The 23,354-nt window shown below is 42.7% G+C and overlaps 2 protein-coding genes across 4 annotated transcripts in view; one reads left to right on the top strand and one right to left on the bottom strand.

Moving 5' to 3' along the window:
• Nucleotides 1-67: 67 nt before the first annotated feature.
• On the bottom strand, nucleotides 68-6,222 carry LOC113650525. 2 transcript variants are annotated; one of them, XM_047816475.1, is made up of 2 exons: nucleotides 6,136-6,222; nucleotides 68-2,541 (listed from the first exon to the last, which is right to left on the bottom strand). In XM_047816475.1, the coding sequence occupies exon 2, from the start codon at nucleotides 2,526-2,528 to the stop codon at nucleotides 477-479; it is 2,052 nt and encodes a 683-aa protein (XP_047672431.1). In that variant the 5' UTR covers nucleotides 2,529-2,541; nucleotides 6,136-6,222; the 3' UTR covers nucleotides 68-476. The 2 variants fall into 2 exon arrangements, with proteins under 2 accessions (XP_047672431.1, XP_027014721.2); XM_027158920.2 differs by having other exon boundaries at nucleotides 68-2,544; nucleotides 6,136-6,217.
• A 62-nt stretch (nucleotides 6,223-6,284) lies between these two features.
• LOC113650579 overlaps nucleotides 6,285-23,354 on the top strand; it is a 54,709-nt gene continuing 37,639 nt past the window's right edge. Inside the window, exons 1-4 of one of the 2 annotated variants that reach the window (XM_027159002.2) lie at nucleotides 6,290-6,415; nucleotides 6,790-6,812; nucleotides 6,973-7,439; nucleotides 7,543-8,170. In XM_027159002.2, the coding sequence (XP_027014803.2) occupies nucleotides 6,790-6,812; nucleotides 6,973-7,439; nucleotides 7,543-8,021 (969 nt within the window). In that variant the 5' untranslated portion in view covers nucleotides 6,290-6,415 and the 3' untranslated portion in view covers nucleotides 8,022-8,170. Of the gene's footprint in view, nucleotides 6,416-6,789; nucleotides 6,813-6,972; nucleotides 7,440-7,542; nucleotides 8,171-23,354 lie in introns of those variants that run through there. The other variant, XM_047816488.1, reaches the window with a different exon arrangement.

Here is a 23,354-nt window from a genome sequence, read left to right as displayed (position 1 = left end):
ACAAAGTATTATTAGTGGAGAACTTTATTAACCCCCAAGGGGAAATCAGTAAAGTAGACAAAATGAATGAAATTGCAGAAAGCGTTTATTCTGGTTAAGTGCAAACAAATCTTTATTTTTTTGTTAAATGCAAAGCTAAGGGGAAAAGTTATACGTTAAATTGTGGTATTAGAGAATAGTTTGAATTGCAGAATAAATTTGTCACTTTGCTGTAAAGACAGAGCATTAATACATACACACATATTAACATACACAAGAATATTACATGTGTGTATTATATTTGTATTATAAATGTAATTAGAAAAAAAGCAAGTTAATTAAAAGTGACAAAAATGAATGACATGATGCTCACATGATATTTATGATCACGTGACAAGAAGCTTGAATACGAACACTGTGCTAATTACAGTGTAAGGCACTTATTTTATACTTTAGGAGCTTTATTTGGTATAATTGTAAAGCTTTTGTTTATTCACTCAGGCGTAGGCTGATTCATCTTTTTCTGTGAATCCACTTTTAACAGCTGCTTGAATGCGCTTTATCTCATCTGGAGCAGCAGCAGGGAGAATGGCGAGCAACTCTTTATCAATCTTATTCTGTCTTGCAAAACTCTTCGCTTCAAACTCCTTCTTGTTCTTGAGGACAAGAACTAAGATGGCTTTCTGAGCCCCATCACAGGCGTTCCGTAATTGATCAACCTCAAACTGAAACTCTGGCTTTTCCTTGTCCATGACCATTAGTTTTCCCAGAGAGCTGACACGATCCATGATGTGCTTGGTGGACACCTCAGTGTAGGTTGTAGAGATCATGTTCACAAGGTTGGCGATGTTAGTGGCTTGAAAGGCTTGATAGTAGAGCATATCTATGGAGAAGAGCTTTGAGTTGTAGGAAAGTGCCTGTGTCTTCTCAGATGTAGAAACAAAATTTTTAAGGGTTCTGGTCAGACTGATTTTCACGATGTTGGACACCATCTGAAAGAAGCGCACCATCTTCTCCCACTGCTCCTTCACTCTCCCCATGGCATCCATACCCTTAGCCAACATTTGTATAGTGGTGTTAAAGTCTATCTCTTTGATCTCACACCTCCTCATGGTGATCAGGATGTCAGTCAGCTCCTTTTGGTTCTTCTCCATGTTCTCTACACTCTTCTCATAACTCTCTCTGGTCTTGTCCAGTTGCGCACGGCTCTGCTCTATGCGGAACCTGGCATTATCTGATGCCCTTTGTGAAGCTTTCACCTTCCCAAGTTTACTTTCTTCTTCATACATCATTGGTGGTTTTGGAGTCAGAGCAGGAGAATTTGTGACAGATTTACTTTTGCTGTCAAAACTGCGAGCTGATTCATTCAGGTTTCTTATCAGTTTAATCAACTCATTTGTTTTGGCTTCTTCCCATTCCCTTTCTGGTGTATACTTTGCTTGTTCTTCACAGATCTCAATGCCTTTGGTACAGATGTTTTGAGCTTCCTCTTTTGCTGTGCAGTTTGGAAATTCTTTTAAACTCTCCCCGATTCGTTTGAACTGATCTGCCTGAAAATTTGTCTTTGTAGTTTTGTGTTTTTGATCATACAAATCTTTCCAGTTAATTGTGTTTTCAATCACAAACTCTTGAATTTTCTCTGTGCATTTCAGGATTTCTGCCGATTTACTATAAATAGGAATTTCATCAATACTATCAGCTTCAGTTTCTTTAGAACTTTTAGACACATTTTTTTCAGGAACATTCTGTGTTTCACTTTTAGATCCAATGGATGCTATTCCATTAATAAGAGTTGTGATGCCCTCAGATATACCATCAACGAAATCCATTCCTATCATTTCCCATCCACTGGGAAGTGAATCCATTGCTTTGCTGTAACTGTCATGGGCTTCATTCAGCTGCTTTTCCATTTCCTTCAGTGCTTTCTCTGAGCGTTTAGCAGCTTCTTCTGATGACTGTTTCCTCAGGTTGGATTCCTCCAGTTTGAGCTTGATTTCCTCCAGCTCCTCTCCATGAAAGTGCTCAGCATTTACGCATGCTTCCAGCAGTTCCTGGATAATGTTGATGACATCAGTGAACCGTTTTTCTGTTGAAATTGCCAGCTCAAGACAGTCATCTGCAACAACACGGATGTTCTCCAGCTGTTCAGGGAGGTGAGCTTCAACAACCTCATCACTGCCTTGGAACAGGATCTTCACAGCCATCTTCATGTAATCAGGAACTGCCATGGTATAAAGTCTAATCTGATCCATGTTCTTATGGGCCTCGTTGAAAGCGCACCAGCCTGAGTTACACACCTGCATGAGGCAGGCACGAAATGACTCTGGGTATTTGATAAACTTGTAGCCAACTTTAGGTGGGTTCTTGTTGATGGAGAAATCTGTTTTGGAGGAGATGAAGACCAGCTCTCCCAGTATGGCTATGGAGAGAGGAGCAGGAGTCAGATACTCCTCCCAGTTGGCATACGGCTGCATCACAAGCTTGGTTTGGTTCCTCATCTCCTCAGCTGTAGTGAGGCTTTGAGTTTTCTTTACAATTTGCAAATCCATGGCTTCTTTTTTCCTACTAAAAACAAAAAGAAAATAAATTAATAATGACATCACCATGGCTGCCTTCTTGGGTGCCAGCAGAGAAAAAAATTTACACTTACAGAGCAAACCATAATAAAATTTCTAAACCATGATGCACAGAGACAACATCTGAGAGCTCTTACATTTGGTGGGTTTAGTTATTTGGTGGACACATGAGTAAAGGTGGAGTTTTTACATCTGATACAACTAACAGAACTAACAAAAAGTTTCAACACTTCAACACTCAACTTCAACCTGCTTGAACACTAGACAAGTTAAATGTGATTGTGTTTAATATTATAGAGACTTTAAGATTATCAGTATGTTAAATATTAGGTGTTATGTCAGTGCTGAACCATTAATGTAATATGTTAAAGGTCTTAAAGTCAAATCAGTGGTCAGAAAATTAGAACAGATTAAATAAATAGATAGTGATATAGTATGGAATACATTTACCCCTTGGTTTCTTTTTATATTTATGCCTGGTATGTAAACCTATGTGCAGCTTTTTATAAACTATATTATTAGTGCACTTTTCACCAGGACCAACAGCTGAAATGGTTCCCAGCACCATCACACCTCTTCCTCCAAGCTTAACTGTGGGACAGATGTTTCACTGTTGTACTTCTCATCAGATCTGTTCATAGCTTCCAGCTAAAATGTCCTGTAAATAGGAAATTACCCCAGAATCCCAGATCTCACGCTTCTTCACTGAGCAATGCTACAATTACTACATCAGACATCAGTTTAGACTTTTTACAGAAATTTTAAATAACAACAATTAATATAAACTAAAGAAGTAAAATATAATTGAACAACAAAAGCTATGAGCCACTCAGACTGACTGTAAAAAGTGAATGACTTTTAAGAGGAAGTTGTCCAATATAAATGTGCAGCTGCATCAGCTGCTTATCAGCTGTCCACAAGATGCCCCAATCCGGCACGACTTCCTAATTTCCCTCCTTTAAAGATTATGTTCGTTGATCACCTAATATTTACTGGTATGCTCCGGGATTCCGGGGCATTATGTTTTTGTGTATGTGTTCGCCCCGCACTGAGAGTTTGTTTCATATGTGCTACTTTAAAAAAAAAGAAAAAAAATTAATAATGATAATAATAACTAGATTTGTAAAGTTCGTCGCGACAAACTTTGATGTTGGCTTTGACGGTGCAAGTATTCGCAAAGGCCGGTGCATTTTGGAGGTGAGTGGACAGAAAGATTGTGAAAGCTACTGGACCGCTAGAGTGCCAATACTATTGGAGGTGAGCGGACAGGAGCATGTGACGTGATCCGAATACCCGTGAGGTAGTTCCCCTCATTGTGCTGAGTGTTTTGATATGTCACATGTCAATGTTGTGCAAATGTTTGATTTTGCTTGTTTTGGGGGCGGGGCTACACGTGACGTCACGTGACATGACCAGAATACCTGTGGGTCAGTTACCCTCATTGTGCTGAGTGTTTTGATATGTCCCATGTCCATGTTGTGCAAATTTGTGATTTTGCTTGTTTTGGGGGCGGGGCTACACGTGACGTCACGTGACGTCACGTGACGTCACGTGACGTGACCATAATACCCGTGGGCCAGTTCCCCTCATTGTGCTGAGTGTTTTGATATGTCACATGTCCATGTTGTGCAAATTTTGCTTGTTTTGACCATAATACCCGTGGGGCAGTTCCCTTCATTCTGCTGAGTATTTTGATATGTCACATGTCCATGTTGTGCAAATTTTGCTTGTTTTTGGGGCGGGGCTACATGTGACATCACGTGACGTCACGTGACGTGACCAGAATACCCGTGGGGTAGTTCCCCTCATTGTGCTGAGTGTTTTGATATGTCACATGTCCATGTTGTGCAAATTTTTAATTTTCCTTGTTTTTGGGGCGGGGCTACATGTGACATCACGTGACGTCACGTGACGTGACCAGAATACCCGTGGGGCAGTTCCTCTCAATGTGCTGAGTGTTTTGATATGTCACATGTCCATGTTGAGCAAATTTTTGATTTCGCTTGTTTTGGGGGCGGGGCTACACGTGACCTCACGTTACATCACGTGACGTGACCAGAATACCCGTGGGGCAGTTCCCCTCATTGTGCTGAGTGTTTTGATATGTCACATGTTCATGTTGTGCAAATTTTTGATTTCGCTTGTTTTGGGGGCGGGGCTACACGTGACGTCACGTGACGTGACCAGAATATCCGTGGGGCAGTTCCCTTCATTGTGCTGAGTGTTTTGATATGTCACATGTCCATGTTGTGCAAATTTTTAATTTTGCTTGTTTTTGGGGCGGGGCTACATGTGACATCACGTGACGTCACGTGACGTGACCAGAATACCCGTGGGGTAGTTCCCCTCATTGTTCTGAGTGTTTTGATATGTCACATGTCCATGTTGTGCAAATTTTAAATTTTGCTTTTTTTTGGGGCGGGGCTACATGTGACATCACGTGACGTCACGTGACCAGAATACCCGTGGCGCAGTTCCCCTCAATGTGCTGAGTGTTTTGATATGTCACATGTCCATGTTGTGCAAATCTTTGATTTTGCTTGTTTTGGGGGCGGGGCTACACGTGACGTCACGTGGTGTCGAGTGACGTCACCAGAATATCCGGTGGGGTGCCAATACTTTTGGCAAAAAGTGGCTACTGAGGGTTTGGACATTTCATGTCAATACTGCAGTCATTATGGGATTCTACTTATTATTATACTGCATGGATCACAGAGAGAGAAGCCGTGCCTGAGCTCTGCGCACGCTGTGTGTGTGAGAACTTAGAGGAATTTTCGGAAAACCCCAAAAACTTCGTCCGGAGTAAGGTCCTAAAGAACCTGTCCGAGTTCGGTGTAAATCGCTCGAAAACTTGCCGAGTTATAAACCTCAAAACTTTATAATGGAAGTCTATGGGAAAAAAGGCCACTTTGAGCTTCAGTAAAGACAACAGTTTATTTTGTTTATGAGTTTACTTGAAGTGAATAGGTGTTGGGAAGGATTGAAGTTTCAGTAAGATAATGCTAAGACAGTAATAATTTTATATTGTGTAATCTCAGTCAATACGAAGCATATGTGAAGGTATGCATGCTGTTCTGATTTACATTCCAGTAAGCTCTTGAAATCAAATTGTGTTTTCAGGTTGTAAGTTACTTGGGGAAAAAAAAAGAAAAAAAAAAAAGAGAAAAGATGTTGGGATGGTTGTTGTTGCAGCATGGACTGTATAAAGTGTGACACCAGTTGTCTCATGTTGTTTACAACTAGGAACGGAAGATGGAAAGGGAGTAAGAAGAGGTGGAAAAAGGGAGCTGCTCAAAGCTCTGTACTTTTCTTTTATTAAGTAAATTCTGCCCTGTTCTATTTTACTTGAAATGTTCTTTTGCCTAAAGTTCCTGTGTTATTAATGTAGTTAATGTTTATAAAAGGGGCAGCTCAAAAGTCTTATGTTTCATTTTGTTCTTAAAGATTAAAAGCACTTTAATGTCCATTGTTAAATGCGCAATACAAGTAATTTTAAATTGAAGTGAATTATATAAAAGGATTAAATGTTTGCAGTGTGACAAAACTTTAAAAGTAATTGTTGAGAACAGATTCTTCCTACCTGGATATGCTGATAGTCTTCAGTGAAGGTGTGGAGGTTCTCCGTCTGCTCTGTGACCCATGTGGTGCACTGCCTCGAGACTGAATACCCCTGTGTATTTATACTGTGTAATCTGCCCTCCCCTTTTCACCCACCCATCTCTGATACACTTATAAAAGAAGTTCATCTTATAAAGCTCACATAATAAGTGACTGTTGTGATCCAGAAGAGAAAGTACAGCAACAGAGTTAAACTTTCTCACTCTAATTACAGATTTATCTTCAGGAGACCCTGTGACAAGGTAATCATGTTTCAGGCTTTATAGGTGCTGGATTCTTTTTTTTATTTATTTATTTATTTTTAATTATTATAATTTTATTTTTTTTGCTGTGTTTAAATGTATAATAACTTGATGGATTCATTCAAACTTAAATTCTAAAAATAAAATGACTGACATATGAAGAAATAAAGAGAAAAACCACAATCTCATGTTTAAGACTCACAAAATAGTATTTTAGTGTGAAAGACTGAACTATTATCCTTTTGATCTATAGAGGATTTTTATTAATGAAATCATTCTGTAACAGATGACTAGAGACACTGAAGGAGATTTTTATGATGATATCATGATCAGGTTTGAGTTTTCCCCTTTAACATGTTTACTTACTGTTTCAGATGAATCAGCTTTCATCATTGGAGTGAGTTGAATTCCATAATTAACAGAAATGATTCATAACAATTAATTCACTTTTAAACAGAATTACATAAAAATTATTCAACCAAAACAAAAATGAATTCATTTCTATTCTTTAAGGCTTTTTGATTTTCTGTGTTGAAATGTTCTGTTTGTCTCTACAGAGTGGAAGCTGTTCTCATTCCACTGAAAGGTGGGGTCTCCTCCCTGAATGAAGTCTATAAGGCTCTTATTGAGGCAGATGTAGATCCTGTAACTGGGAAATGCTCCAACTACGGCTACATCAGACAGCAGATAGAACAGGCTCATCAGCTCCTGAAGCAGTCCGAACAGGAAGCCAGTTCAGGGTTAAAGAGTCTGGATGAAAACTTAGAGAGACTGATACAAGAGGAGGGGAAACTCAAGCAGGAGATAAATGACACAAAACTAACCTTAGACAACTTTAGAAAAGAGAAGGAATCAAATGAATATTTACTCAGAGTATCTCAGGGAGCTCTGGAGCAGACCAGGAGAAATCTGAATTCAGCAATAAACACACTTCAGGCTCAGCAGAAAAGGAAACGTGATGCTGAAATTGTCACAGGTGTTGGGGCAGGAGTGTTGTTTATACCTTTCATTGGATGGATTGCAGGTAAGAATTACAGCATACAGATAAAAATAATGACATCTGAACTGTTTCATCATCATAACCTTCATGTGAGTGTCTGTTCTGACTCTATTGTTTGTTTCTTCAGGTCCTGCCATGATGATTGGTGGTGGAGTTGAACTGGATCAAGCAAACAAAGCTGTCCAAGTGGCTAATGAGGAGGTGAGAAAGTCTGAGAATGAAGTGAGAAACTATGAACTTAAAGTATCTCACTATGTGTCTAAGATTTCCCAGACCGAACGTGACATCAGTCAGAAAAATGTCCAGCTAAATCAGATACGTGAAGGAATCGACAAGGTGAAGAAGCAGAGTCAGTCTGTAGCTGAGTTCCAACAGAAATTGAGAGGAGCTGTCAATCTTCTGGGTGTCCTCAGAGGGAGGGTCAGTGTGGCTGAAGGTCTGACTCGCAGATCCATCCTACAGGAGCCTGTGATGAAGGTGATGGAGGATGTGATGAAGGCCATAGAGCAGATCACAGGGAATGAGCTCCTCTATCGCAATGACCTGTCAAGACTCATCAATCAGATGAAGGAGAACAACCAACGTCTGGCAGCCATCTGTGCCTAAGAGAACAGCTCAATATCACAATAACATGCTGTTTCTTTTGTTTTGAACAGAGTTACACAGAAAAATAAATATTCTGTAGCCCTCCATTCTATGTCATATTCAAGAGCATTAAAAGCCACTAAACATGAAAATAAATAAATACAGTAAAAGGTGTTGTAGTAAAGTTTGTTAGTTCACCCCAAAATGATAAATTTTATCCTGTGTCATTCTAAAACCCCAAGTGACTCAATTGTCTTCAGAACACATTTTTAGATATTTTTGATGAAAACCAGGAGGCTTCTTTCTGTCCCATTGACTTCAGTTAGTTTCACAGTTCTGTTCCCCAGAAATGAATGAAAGACATCAGCAAAAAGGTCCATGTGGCATCAGCCATTCAATAATATTATGAAGCGATGAGAACACTTTTGTATGCAAAGAAAACAAAACGAGCGATTTTATTCAACAATTTGTTCTCCAAGTATATTATCTAATATATAAGGAAGTCGTGGCCTAATAGTTAGAGAGTTTGACTCCTAACCCTAAGGTTGTGGGTTCAAGTCTCGGGCCGGCAATACCACTACTGAGGTGCCCTTGAGCAAGGCAGCATAAATGGCTGCCCACTGCTCCGGGTGTGTGTTCACGGTGTGTGTGTGTGTTCACTGCTGTGTGTGCACTTTGGATGGATTTTTGCTTCTGTGGACTAAGAGACCTTTCTAGATTATTCATTTGATTTGTACTGTTTCCTGGATCCGCGCTTCTTGATTTTTCTGTCAGGTCAGTTTTTTGTTTGAAGATTCCTGTAACCATATTATCTTGTTGGGGAACATTTTGTTTGATCTGTTATTTCTGTTTAGCCCTGTGACTGTTTCTGTGTTGGAGTTCCCCAGCAGAAGCACCAGACTTGCCCACCACTCTCTCGATCACAATCTTCTGCAGCCCATGAGAAGCAGTTACAGGATCTCACCAAACCACTCAAGAACTCATTTGGCATGCCGGCACTCTCTCCAATCCTGCTGCCTCAGCCCCCAAAACACATGAAACTCCTCTAGTCATGCCCCTGGTCCGAGAGCCACATCTGCTACCCCTAGAATGCTTCAGTGGTTAACCAGGATTGTGCCGAGCCTTCCTCATGCAATGTGCGTTCATCTTTGAGTTCCAACCCTCCTCTTTTCCATCCAAGCGCTGAGGAATTACTGGCTGCCGAACTTATTCGTCCGTCCTCCTCCCCTGCTTGAGCCGGGTACTTTTTCGTTGGTAAGAAGGATGGTTCACTGTGATCCTGCATTGACTCTCATGCTCTTAATTCCATAACTATAAAGAACCGTTACCCACTGCCTCTTATGTCTTCAGCCTTTAAACTGCTCCAGGGGGCCACTATCTTTTCCAAACTCGATCTATCATCTGGTGTGCATCAGGGAGGATGATGAGTCGAAGACTGTTTTTAACACTCCCACTGGTCACTATGTATACCTGATCATGCTGTTCAGCCCCACTAATGCCCCGGCGGAGTTCGCTGCGGGAAATGCTGAACCAGTACGTCTTTGTTTATCTTGACGATATACTCATCTTTTCCCGCACTCAGGAGGAATATCAAGTGCATGTTCCGACCATGCTGCAACGCTTGCTGGAGAATCATTTGTTTGTGAAGGCTGAGAAGTGCGAGTTTCATGTCACCCAGACCACCTTCCTGGGGTTTGTTCTTTCAGTAGGCAACATCCAGATGGATCTGGTTTGTATTACGGCGGTCAAAGATTGGCCGCGTCCTAGGTCACGCAAGGAGCTCCAAAGGTTCTTAGTTTTTGCCAACTTTTACCGCCGGTTTATACAAAGCTTCAGTGTGGTGGCCGCCCCTTCATTGGCTCACCTCCACTCTTCAGACCTTTACCTGGAACTCAGAGGCCAAGCTGGCTTTTAATAGGCTCTAGGAGCTCTTTACCTCTGCCCCATATTGACTCTACCCTATACAGCCCTCCAGTTTATTGTTGAAGTGGATGCTTCTATTCAGGGAGTAGGAGCCGTTCTCTCTCAAAGGTCATCCAAGGACAATCGGGTGCACCCTTGTGCCTTCTTTTCTTGCCATCTCACCCTGGCAGAATGGAACTATGCCATCGGGGACCGGGAGCTTCTGGCAGTTAAACTGGCCCTTGAGGAGTGGCATCACTGGTTGGAGGGGGCAAATCAACCTTTCATTGTTTGGACCAACCACCGCAACTTGGAAAATCTCAAAACAGCCAAACACCTGAACGCACGCCAAGCTCGCTGGGGTCTCTTCTTTGGTCGTTTTAACTTCACCCTGTCTTATCTGATTCTTCTTATTGGATTCTTCAACTTGGCATTGAGAGGAGGGTCCTTTATTCCTTCACTGGAAGTAAGAGGTACAAACAGTATTCTAGCATGACAATGTTGGAACCTCCTGACCTCCTCATACTACATTAGTGGTTGAACTCATGAATACTACTGTTGCTAAAATAGAAAAATCCACTCAGCCACATTCCAAAATCTATTGGAATGCTGTTCCATGTGTGTGCAGGTTGTTAGGAGAGTAATATGTGTGTGTGTGTAATTATATATATATATATATATATATATATATATATATATATATATAATGTACATAATAAATTAATTAAGCACAAGTCAGTAAAAACATTCATGGAAGAATGTCAGTAACTGTAGTGGTTGTGTGGTGTTATGCCCCCCCCCCAAGCGCTGAAATGTAGCTGTAGCGTTACGCAATCCAAACGCCATTACTTTATAATTCAGAAAATCATCCGGCATAACAAAAGCAGATTTGGCCACACGCGCCGTCAAGGGAACTTGCCAATATCCCTTTAGCAGATCTAATTTTGTGACAAAGCGTGCAGAGCCTACCCTATCGATGCAATCCTCCATTAACGTGAGCGGAAACTACTCTGGTTTCGTCACGGCATTCACTTTCCGATAATCCGTGCAAAATTGTTGCATGCCATCAGATTTTGGAACTAGTAAGCATGGTGAACTCCAGGCGCTAGAGCTGGGGACTGCGAGTACATTATCAATAAGATACCTTACCTCGGACTCCATAATCTTACGCTTAACCGGATTCACTCTGTAAGCCCCTTGCTTAATGGGTGGATGGTCACCTACATCAATATCGTGTTCCAAGACTTGAGTGCGAGTGGGAACATCTGAGAACAATCCTAGAAAAGAGTTTATCAGCTTTATTATGTCCGTTTGCTGAGGGGCGGATAGATGGATCAAATAAGAATGTAAGCACTCCAAAACCTTGAAGTTATTCAGTCTACCGCCTGAAACTAGGGTATCATGCAAGCTCAGCCCATCTTCATCAACATCGACACCACTGTCAGAAACAGTCACGACTGAAGCTACAGGAATGATACCAGAGCTTTTTGACTCTAGATCTTCCTCACGACTAACATAAAGCTTCAGCATTATATGACACACACAAGTTTTTCTCTGGCGATCAGGAGTTCGAACAACACAATTAGTGTCACTCAGCTCTTTATCAATGACATAGGGTCCAGAGAACTTAGCTTGCAGTGCAGCACCCAGAACTGGCAATAGAATCAAAACTTTATCACCATCAGAAAATGAACGAGCAACAGCATTCTTGTCAAAACACTTTTTCATTTTTGACTGCGTACCCCTCAAAGCAGTCTCAGCTAATTCACAAGCATTGTGCAAACATTCTCGAAAAGAGCTGACATAATCCAACAAATTACACTCAGATTGTTGCTCAGATAACCAGTTCTCTTTAAGCATTTTGAGCGGTCCCCTCACTGTATGTCCAAAAACCAGTTTGGCTAGGCTAAATCCCAATGATTCCTGAACGGTCTCACGGACAGCAAACAAAAGTAAAGGCAGCTCTTCGTCCCAATCTTTCCCTGATTCAACACAATATTTACTCAACATGGACTTTAAAGTTTGGTGGAACCTCTCCAGAGCTCCTTGGGTCTCGGGATGGTAGGCACTAGATACAACATGCTGGATTTTCAGTTGGGTAAGCACTTGTTTGAACAGGTGAGACATGAAATTAGTTCCCTGATCCATTTGGACCACTCGAGGGAAACCAAAGGTAGAAAAGAACATGTCTAGAGCTTTCACCACTGCCTTTGCTTTTAATGAACATAACGGTCCTGCCTCCGGGTAGCGTGTAGTCGTGCACATAAGGGTTCTCCCAACACAGGGATAGGTTTAAGTGGTGCGGGCTGAATTATTTAATTAGGTTTTCCTACGACCTGGCACGAACGACAATACTGCTCCATGTCAGACTTAATACCGAGCCAGTAAAAATAACGCAAAATTCGTTGGTATGTTTTAGTAATGCCTAAATGTCCAGCGACATTATCGTGAGCCACACTTAAAACCTGGTTGCGTAAACATTTAGGTACAACCAGTTGGTAGACAGTATCCCAACCAAAACCATCTGACCTTAAAGGAGGGATTCCGGAGCTCTCTACCCAAACACAGCCGAACCAAAAATTTGCTCCATGTTGAATGCCTGAAGCGCCCTTATAAAGACCACACCTCTTCTGAACCACCAATCAAGAGAAGGGAAACCATCATTGGACAACCTATTAGAACATGACAGGAAAAAAAAAGAGAAAAGAAACAAACACAAACCAAATACAAGAACGTAGGTCGTATCAGTGGGAAAAGCTGCTCTTTCCGAGAAATTTAAACCAAAAGTAAATTTTGCACCCTGGGTATCTGGTAATTCCTGATAAAGGAAGTAATCCTGGCTGTTTTTCTTACTTGATGTTTCATAAAGGATGCAAGTCTTCACTGAAAGTGAAAGATAACTTGATTTTGAGAACAGAATGCTTAAAAAAATCTGATCTCTGACATTAATTTGGTGATCAGTATCTTTATGTGAAAGATTTCAAAACCAGGAAAGATACTTATCTTGTAAAATGGGTTTGAAAGGGACCAATAGCGCACTTAGGAATCAGATCAGCTGATGGGCGGGGTTAAAAAATTGACATCAGCTGATAGCCGAGCTTGACTATTTGGCCTGCCTGAACTGACACTGAACGCTATATTTAATACAGTACTACAAAATATTTCTGATTCAAAACCAAGACACTAAAATGCAGTAATATGTCTGTGAACATCCTTAAAATACTTGGTATATATTTAACAAATGTACAAAATAAATGTGTGCGTAAGTGTGTTTAAGTGATTGTTGGAATGTATTGGTATTGTGCATCTGGATATGCAGATAACTATAACAATTCTCCCACTTAAAAAGATGAGCAAGGCCTGTAATTTTCAACTATGAAAACAACTTTCAACTATGAGAGACAAAATGAGAACAAAAAAAATCCAGAAAATCACATTGCCTGATTTATAAAGAATTTATTTGCAAATTATGGTTGAAAATAAGTATTTGGTCAATAACAAAAGTTCATCTCATTACTTTGTTATATACCCTTTGATGGCAATCACAATGGTCAAAAGTTTTCTGTACTGTGTCTCCACAAGGTATTTATACACTATTGCTGGTACTTTGGCCCATTCCTCCATGCAGACCTCCTCTAGAGCAGTGATGTTTTGGGGCTGTTGCTGGGCAACACGGATTTTCAACTCCCTCCAAAAACTTTCTATGGGGTTGAGATCTGGAGACTGGCTTGGCCACTCCAGTACCTTGAAATGCTTCTTACGAAGCCACTCATTTGTTGCCCATGCGGTGTGTTTAGGAGCATTGTCAGCCACTTAAATGCTCTTGCTGATGGAATGAGGTTTTCACTCAAAATCTCACGATACATGGCCCCATTCATACTTATCTTTACACGGATCAGTGGTCCTGTCAGAAAAACAGCCCCAAAGCATGATGTTTTCACCCCCATGCTTCACAGTAGGTTTGGTGTTCTTTGGATGCAAATCAGCATTCTGATTGTGACCAAATACTTATTTTACAGAGAAATTTACCGATTAATTCATTAAAAATCCTACAATGTGATTTCCTGGATTCTTTCCCCCATTCTGTCTCTCATAGTTGAAGTGTACATATGATGAAAATTACAGGCCTCTCTCATCTTTTAAGTGGGAGAACTTGCACAATTGGTGGCTGACTAAATACTTTTTTGCCCCACCGTACATGGAGGTAGACAAAATGTTAGTGTGTATGTGTGTGTGTGTCTTCCACTGTGTGTGACTTCCTCTAATCTCCGTTAGTCTCTGTTATTTCCGCATGCCTGCAGCCTGCAATGTTCTTGTTTTTTCAGCCTAATGTTCAGTTCCCCTTTGTTATTTTTTTGCTGTTCCTAGTTTCGGGTGTGTGAGTGTATTAAGGTATTAGCCCAGAACAGACTTGATTATTCTCACTGAAGAGGTAAAATGAGGTGCAAAACATGACAAGTTATTGTTTGTTGTATTGCTGTATTTCTATAAACTTGTTAAGTTGTTTGTTGTTTTGCATTGTTTGTGGAGATTAACAAATTAAAAATAAATTGCACTGATTCAGTATTTCTTGTTGTTTTCTTATTTGACCTTTACACCACAATTTCACTTTGCCTAATAGAAATATTTAAAGAAGTTATCATGTGGCCCTCTGACACAATTCAGGTTTCTCATGTGGCCCCTGATCTAGACGATTCATTTACATTTCTTTTAGTTTCTGTGTGTTTATGAGACTGTTCTCTGTTCTCCCTCTGTCTGTGTGTGTGTGTGTGTGTGTGTGTGTGTGTGTGTGTGTGTGTGTGTGTGTGTGTGTGTTTGATAGAATAATGGTAACCGAGCAGAAATCCACATCAAATTAAAGCCGAATGAAGTGACAAGTTATACTGGCTGTATAAAGAAAAGGCTATAATTTAAGAAACATTTTCAAGTAGCAACAATATTTTGTTTAATTATTGCAGTACATTTGAACTACAAAATATTTCTTGTTCAAAACCAAGACACTGAATTCAGTAATATGTCTGTAAACTTCCTTAAAATCTTACCGAACTGTGTGTGTGTGTTTAAGAGATTGTTGGAATTTGGAATGTATTGGTATTGTGCATCTGGATTTTCAGATAACTCTGTGTGTGTGTGTGTGTGTGTGTGTGTGTGTGTGTGTGTGTGTTTACACATGTGATGTAGCTTAAGTGTGTGTGACAGACAGAGGGTAAAGAGGATGAAAATTAGTGATAGAATATTTTTGGGTCACACTGCTGCTCCTAACTCAAACAGTCAGACTCCAAACTCCACTATGGCCAAGACCAAAGAGCTGTCAAAGGACACCAGAAACAAAATTGTAGACCTGCACCAGGCTGAGAAGACTGAATTTGCAATAGGTAAGCAGCTCGGTGTGAAGAAATCAACTGTGGGAGCAATTATTAGAAAATGGAAGACATACAATACCACTGATAATCTCCCTCGATCTGAGGCTCCATGCAAGATCTCACCCCATGGGGCCAAAATGATCACAAGAACGGTGAGCAAAAATCCCAGAACCACACGAGGGGCCTGGTGAATGACCGGCAGAGAGCTGGGACCAAAGTAACAAAGGCTACCATCAGTAACACACTACGCCGCCAGGAACTCAAATCCTGCAGTGCCAGTCGTGTCCCCCAGCTTAAGCCAGTACATGTCTGGGCCCATCTGAAGTTTCCTAGAGAGCATTTGAATGATCCAGAAGAGGATTGGGAGAATGTCATATGGTAAGATGAAACCAAAATAGAACTTTTTGGTAAAAACTTGCACAATTGGTGGCTGACTAAACACTTTTTTGCCCCACAGTACATGGAGGTAGACAAAAAGTTTGCTGATGACACTGTTGTGGTGGGCCTCATCTCCAGGAGACTAAAAACTTGGAGAGATGGGGCCAGGAGAACAATCTTCTCCTGAATGTCAGCAAGTCTAAAGAGTTGATAGTGGACTTCAGCACAAAGCAGGAGCGGTCATACCAACCACTAAACATAAACGGGATCCCAGTAGTGAGAGCGGACAGTTTCCGGTACCTGGGTGTTCACATCACACAGGACCTGTCTTGGTCCTGTCACATTAACACCCTGGTGAAGAAGGCCCGGCAGCATCTGTACCATCTGAGACGCATAAGGGACTTCAGACTACCCTCTCAGGTGCTAAAGACTTTCTACACCTGCACCATCAAGAGCGTCCTGAAGGGTAGCACCACTTCCTGTTTGGGGAACAGCACCATGCAGGACATACGAGCCCTCCGAGATGGTGGTGCGGTCAGCTGAACATACCATCCACACTGAGCTCCCTGACCTGCAGGACATCTACAGCCCTTGGTGCCGGACTAGAGCCAGGAAGATTGCAAAAGATCTCAGCATCACAACAATGGACTCTTTTCTTTGTTGCGTTCAGGGAAACGCTTCCTCTGCCTGAAAGCAAACACAGAGAGGATGAGGAGAAGCTTCTTCCCACAGGCCATTCGGAGTTAAAACCAGGAGACACCCAGGATCTAGCACTGGACCTCTCTCTCCATCTCCACTGTTCTATGCACCCCCCTCCTTTTGCAATGACACTTTAATTCTGGACTGTTACTGTCACTTTATCTCTGGACTTGCACAGCACAGTGCCACTTTATACACTCCACATACTATTTACACACCATACTGCACCTGGACATTCTAAGGACACTTTAACTCTGGACTTGCACAGCACAGTGACACTGTAATGTGTCTGTGTGTTTTCCCCTTGTTTCTGTCTGCCGTCTCTCCCTGGTATTAATTGCTTTGCTCCGCCCACTCATTGCTCACCATGGACACTAATCACATTCCATCTCTTCCCCAGGTGTCTTGTCTTTGTCTCTAATCGTCTCTGCTTGGTTATCGGCTCCTGTCCACTATATCTACTCTGTCTGTTCACTTCCCGGTTGTTGGTCGTTGTGTTTGTGTTTGTGTTTGCGTTTGCGTTTGCGTTTGCATTTGGTCTGTGTCGTTCTCTGTTCCTGTTCAGTGTCCCGATCTGTTTTGCCTGCCTACTGTTCGTTTGTGTTTTGTTTATTAAATCCTTAAACTGCATTTGGATCCTCACTCGCCTTTGTCTCACCGTGTCACATCGTGACAGAACGACCAACCACATGGATCCAGCAGAAATCCTGTTTTGTCTACGTCAGGAGGACGCCCCAGTTGAGGAATACACGGAGGTATTCTTGGACCTGTGCAACGAGGTCAACTTTGGGGAGAAGGCTCTCAAGGACATTTTTAAGTACGGACTAAGGGACATCCTGCGGTATCTGATGCCGTCTGCTCGAGAGATAAAAACATTCTCAGAGTTCGTCAACTTGGCGTTGCTCCTGGACGGGTCCACGCTGAGCAGTGTAGAGACGGAAGCCGGCCGTAAGTATTTTTGGGGGGGGGGGCAGCAAGCATCGGGGTCCGTGCGCCACAGAGTGGAATCAGCCACGGACGCCCGGATGCTCGACAGTGCCTCCGCCCAGACCAGTCCCGTGCACACCCGTGATTGAGCCAGTTCCCATGGCTACCATACCGGCGAGCTCGGCTGAGGTCTGTGCTAACCGGCTGGTCTCCAAACTGGCGGATACCCCGATGAGGTCGGCTCGGGCGGCCGGCATCCCTAAGCCGCCAGCTGGACCAGCCGGGTCGCCGGAACCAGCCGGGTCACCGGAACCGACCGGGTCGGCGGAACCTGCCGAACCGACCGGGTCGACGGAACCGACCGGGTCGACGGAACCTACGGAACCGACCGGGTCGACGGAACCTGCCGAACCGACCGGGTCGACGGAACCGACCGGGTCGACGGAACCTGCTGAACCGACCGGGTCGACGGAACCTGCCGAACCGACCGGGTCGACGGAACCGACCGGGTCGATGGAACCTGCCGGACCGACTGGGTCGATGGAACCGACCGGGTCGACGGAACCTGCCGAACCGACCGGGTCGACGGAACCGACCGGGTCAACGGAACCTGCTGAACCGACCGGGTCGACGGAACCGACCGGGTCGATGGAACCTGCCGGACCGACCGGGTCGATGGAATCGCCGGAACTGACCGGGTCGACGGAACCTGTCGAACCGACCGGGTCGACGGAACCGACCGGGTCAACGGAACCTGCTGAACCGACCGGGTCGACGGAACCGACCGGGTCGATGGAACCTGCCGGACCGACCGGGTCGATGGAATCGCCGGAACTGACCGGGTCGATGGAACCTGCCGAACCGACCGGGTCGACGGAACCGAGGTAGACGAACCGAGGTAGACGAACCTGCTGAACCGACCGGGTCGACGGAACCTGCCGAACCGACCAGGTCTACGGAACCGACCGGGTCGATGGAACCTGCCGGACCGACCGGGTCGATGGAACCGACCGGGTCGACGGAACCTGCCGAACCGACCGGGTCGACGGAACCTGCCGAACCGACCGGGTCGACGGAACCGACCGGGTCGATGGAACCTGCCGGACCGACCGGGTCGATGGAACCTGCCGGACCGACCGGGTCGACGGAACCTGCCGAACCGACCGGGTCGACGGAACCTGCCGAACCGACCGGGTCGACGGAACCTGCCGAACCGACCGGGTCGAAGGAACCGGCCGAGCTGACGGAACCCGCCGACTCAGCCGGGTCGACCGAAATGACTGAGTCAGAGAACGCGGTCGACATCATGACACCCAAACTACCTGAACTCTCTGCCTGGCCTGAACCTATGCATGTTTCTGTTTTCCTGTGTTTTGCTTCGCTGGACTTGCCAGCCCTTCTACCTCCTGTCCCTGTTCACAGGCCCAGAGCACCACCCTGGCTGCCAACTCCGTTCTGGTCTCTGGCTCCGCCTCCAGCACCACCCTGCTCCTCGGTCCCGCTCTGGTCTCTGGCTCCGCCTCCAGCACCACCCTGGTCTCTGGTCCTGCTCTGGTCTCTGGCTCCGCCTCCAGCACCACCCTGGTCTCCGGTCCTGCTCTGGTCTCTGGCTCCTCCTCCGGCACCACCCTGGCCTCCTGTTCTACCGGCTCCGCCCTGGCCTCCTGCTTTGTCAGCTCCGCCCTGGCCTCCTGTTCTCCCGGCGCCGCTCTGCCGGCTGCGCCCTGGCCTCCTGCTCTGCCGGCTCCGCCCTGGCCTCCTGCTCTGCCGGCTCCGCCCTGGCCTCCTGCTCTGCCGGCGCCGCCCTGGCCTCCTGCTCTGCCGGCGCCGCCCTGGCCTCCTGCTCTGCCGGCGCCGCCCTGGCCTCCGGCTCGGCTGGCGCCACCCCGGCCTCCTGCTCAGCGGGCGCCACCACTACACGAACTCGACCCGCCCTCCCACCCTGGATGCGCCTTCGCTCCACCCGCCTGAACTGGGTTTTGTGGACTTGGGAGCGTCTGGAAGCGCTCGTGGGGGGGGGGCTCTGTAATGTGTCTGTCTGTGTTTTCCCCTTGTTTCTGTCTGCCGTCTCTCCCTGGTATTAATTGCTTTGCTCCGCCCACTCATTGCTCACCATGGACACTAATCACATTCCATCTCTTCCCCAGGTGTCTTGTCTTTGTCTCTAATCGTCTCTGCTTGGTTATTGGCTCCTGTCCACTATATCTACTCTGTCTGTTCACTTCCCGGTTGTTGGTCGTTGTGTTTGTGTTTGTGTTAGCGTTTGCATTTGGTCTGTGTCGTTCTCTGTTCCTGTTCAGTGTCCCGATCTGTTTTGCCTGCCTACTGTTCGTTTGTGTTTTGTTTATTAAATCCTTAAACTGCATTTGGATCCTCACTCGCCTTTGTCTCACCGTGTCACATCGTGACAGACACTTTATACACTATTTACACACCATACTGCACCTGGACACTTTAAGGACAATCTTCAAATACCATACACATCTATGTATACGTACATTTATATATATGTATATACATTATTTCTTCATCTATATTTTCATATTTTTATATAGTTTTCTTATATAGTTTATACTTGTTATTATTTTATTCTTATTTTATTTCTTGCTTTTTTTTATACTTTTTTTACATTCTTTATTCTTATACAGGACAGTTGCATAAAGCATTTCATTGCATATCGTACCCTGTATGTATGTGTATGTGACAAATAAAATTTGATTTGATTTGATATGTTAGTGTGTATGTGTGTGTCTTCCACTGTGCGCTACTTCCTCTAATCTTGTCGTTGCACAAGCAGTGCAACAGTCATTCCTTTAGTCTCCGTTGTTTTCACACACCTGCAGCCTGCAATGTTCTTGTTTCTTCAGCCTAGTGTTCATTTCCCCTTTGTTATTTTTTTGCTGTTCCTAGTTTCGGGTGTGTGAGTGTATTAGTACAGAATGTTCAATGTTCATTTTTGTTATTCACAACATTTTCTATTACAAACACTAATACACATACTAATGCAATGCTACTAGCTGGATCTGTTTAGTGATACAAACATCCATATTCACATGTTAACCTGAAGTGGGTGTAGCATGTACTAAAAGTTTGTTTAATTATATCTAAAACCTTCTCTTCTCCAAATTGTTGCCACAAAGATAGAAGCACACAGTTGCCTAGAATGGCTTTGTATTTTGTAGCATTACTTTATTCCTTCACTGGAACTAAGAGGCACAATCAGTATTCTAGTATGACAAAGTTGGAACCTCCTGACCTCTTCATTAATGCCTGAACTCATTAATACTATTGTTGCTAAAATGGAAATATCCACAGACCCAGATCCTGTTTTTCTTTCTTGATGTTCCTTTGATTTCGATATGTAATATAAATTAATGGTACTGATACGTTCTTATATATTTCTATATCAACTTCAAGACATTGAAAAAACTAAAGGTGAGGATTCTACAAATATATGTATAAATAAAAAATTTAAGAAATAATATTTTTTTTTATCTTAAAAATAATAAAGCACCAGGTAATGATGGATTAACCTGTGAATTTTATAAATCATTTAAAGTATAAATTGTTGGAACATGAAGAAATGTTGCCAGCTATATTACAGGGATCAATTACTAACTCTTATCCAACTATCTAAGTGAGCATTATAATTTTAATAGTTCAATTAAACTTTGAGAATGTTTCTAGTTGTAATAAGCAAAAATGTCAAGGAAAGAGGTTCAGTATCTCCTCTATAATTTTTTGTTAGACATTCTAGTAATGTATCTCAATCATCAATCCATTTCAATGTAATTAAATGTTCCCTAATAGCAGATGACCCAACAAACAGAAAAAGAATATTTTGAGAATTGAGAAATGTGAGTTATTGGCCTTAAAAAAAAAAGATGTAACATTATCATTGGAATTATATGGAAAATTTGTAACTAACCACATAAATGAAAGAATATCTAATTTTATTTGTAAAAACACTTTATTTGTAAAAACACTTAGTAATTCACTTAATAATTAACTTAGTAATTCACTTAGTAATTCACTTCAATAAAGGTACTCAATTCCAAATTTAAGTTAAATATTATATTCCTGCACATCTCTCCTTGTTTTAATCCTCCATGAGAGCAACCACATAATTAGTCTGATTAATTACAGGTATGTTCTCCTTACTGTTTGCTCCTGCTGGCTCTGCCCTCTAATCACAAACCGGCACTCAGCTTTCTGAGTATCTCTTAACTCTTTGTATCAGCATATATTGTCTTCTGTTAAGTTAGGATTCTGACTTGTGTGTACCATCTGCTAAACTTGCTTTGTTCTAGAGTAGTGTAATTTGAATTTTGTCATATTGTATAGCATTGTTGATCCTATTGTGTTGGTCTTTGCTTAGACATTCTCTCAGCTCATTAATCAGTGGTAGATTCAGTCACCCTTAAAGTCTGAATTGTGATGGTTCAGCCCATGGGGAATAGGTCCACTCAACCAGCAGAAGTTAGAGGGGGAAGATGAAGATGCAGGTGTCTCTAAAGAGCCGAGAGAGAGAAGGATTTCTCAGGTCTCAGAAATCAAAGAGGTCTCAGAGGCATCAGTCTGCATGGTGACGAGGAGGCCGAAGTCAGCCCATCCTTCTGGAAGCTAAACAACATGACAGTAAACAATAACAATGATGCTGCACAAAGCATTATTTAAACAGGAGCTAGAATTCTATCGCATCACAGACCAAGCTTTTGAAGCCAAACAAATGGTGCCATCTAAGCCTAATAGTGAATTGAAACTACAAATCTACCTGAGGGTAAGGTGACTTGAGCAGGCCACCACCCACCCTGTTGTATTTTATAGCAACACTCGTGGGGGAAGGTCTTAGTTAGTAAAATGATATTGCAAGTTGGTGCTTTTTGAAAGGAATGTACACGTTAAGGAAACAACCGGTCGCTGACCACAGGGTTACCGGTTTTGTGAAAGAGGAATGGAAAGGAATGTTGGGTTTAAAGTCAATCAGTATGCCGTATTGGTGAAAGGCTTGGAAATGTATAAAAGCCCGCCTTGAATCACATTGTGTGTGCATTCTATTGTAGACAGGCTCAGTGAATGTTATACTCTGTGAACATCAGAGAACAAACTCAAGGTTACACTTAAAGAGTGTTTCTTGGTTTGTTATAATCTTTGCATTTTAATTACTTTTACATATTCTAATACTGTTTGATTATTTGAAGATTTTATTTGTAATTTTCTTTTTTACATATATTACACACATTTGTCTGTATTACACTACTTTTAATAAAAAACAAGGCCTCCCATTGTTTGGACCCTGAAAAGACAAAAAAGTCTAAGTCTGACTCCTTCATCTAAAAGATTCAAACAATGGATTAAGTACAAGAACTTGAAGAGGATCCTTTGTTAGAAGACCAAGGGACTTCAAAGGACACCTGCGTTCAAGGTAACTCTGATAGTTGATCTTGTGTTTTCAACACTAACCCGCGCAAACTAGGACACACTCCTTAGTGGGATTGTGGAAGGGTTTCCTACGCAATCCGAAAACATATATCACTAAGGGACACGTACGTCAGTATAAATTACTTCAAACTGTAAGGAAAATTCTAACAACAGATCTGATAAGAATTACATTGCTTTCACTATATTTCACTAAATAAAATGAAAGCATCTGTCCCACAGTTGTATCTGTTAATGCTTTAACTATCTGTTAATATTTAACTATACTGAACAAGATCAAGTAATTGCTTAAAATAACATAACGTCTTCATAATGTTTAATAAAATCAGTCTGGTATTAAATTATCAAATATTTACTTCAGTTAGTGTTATCAAACGTAAACATTCCACCTGTATTCGTGTGTCTAGCAAATAACTAACCCATCAAATGTCAGGGCTCTCAGCAGTTTATTTATTATGGTTTGTAATGTAAGCACATCATGGATCCTGTCAGCTCTCTGGAAAACTAATGGCCATGGACAAGGAAAAGCCATAGTTTCAGTTCGAGGTTGATCAGTGACGGAACTCCTGTGATGGGGCTCAGAAAGCCATCTTAGTTCTTGTCCAAAAGAACAAGAGGGAGTTTGAAGAGAAGACTCTTGCAAGAC

This window comes from Tachysurus fulvidraco, chromosome 7, assembly GCF_022655615.1.
Source record: "Tachysurus fulvidraco isolate hzauxx_2018 chromosome 7, HZAU_PFXX_2.0, whole genome shotgun sequence".
NCBI lineage: Eukaryota > Metazoa > Chordata > Actinopteri > Siluriformes > Bagridae > Tachysurus > Tachysurus fulvidraco.
The sequence above is the reverse complement of the archived record's forward strand: the minus strand, read 5'-3'. Positions and strand labels throughout refer to the sequence as shown.

Excerpts from the sequence above, each read along its gene's own strand:
- LOC113650525 (XM_047816475.1), bottom strand. The coding sequence starts at position 2,528 with ATGGATTTGCAAATTGTAAAGAAAACTCAAAGCCTCACTACAGCTGAG.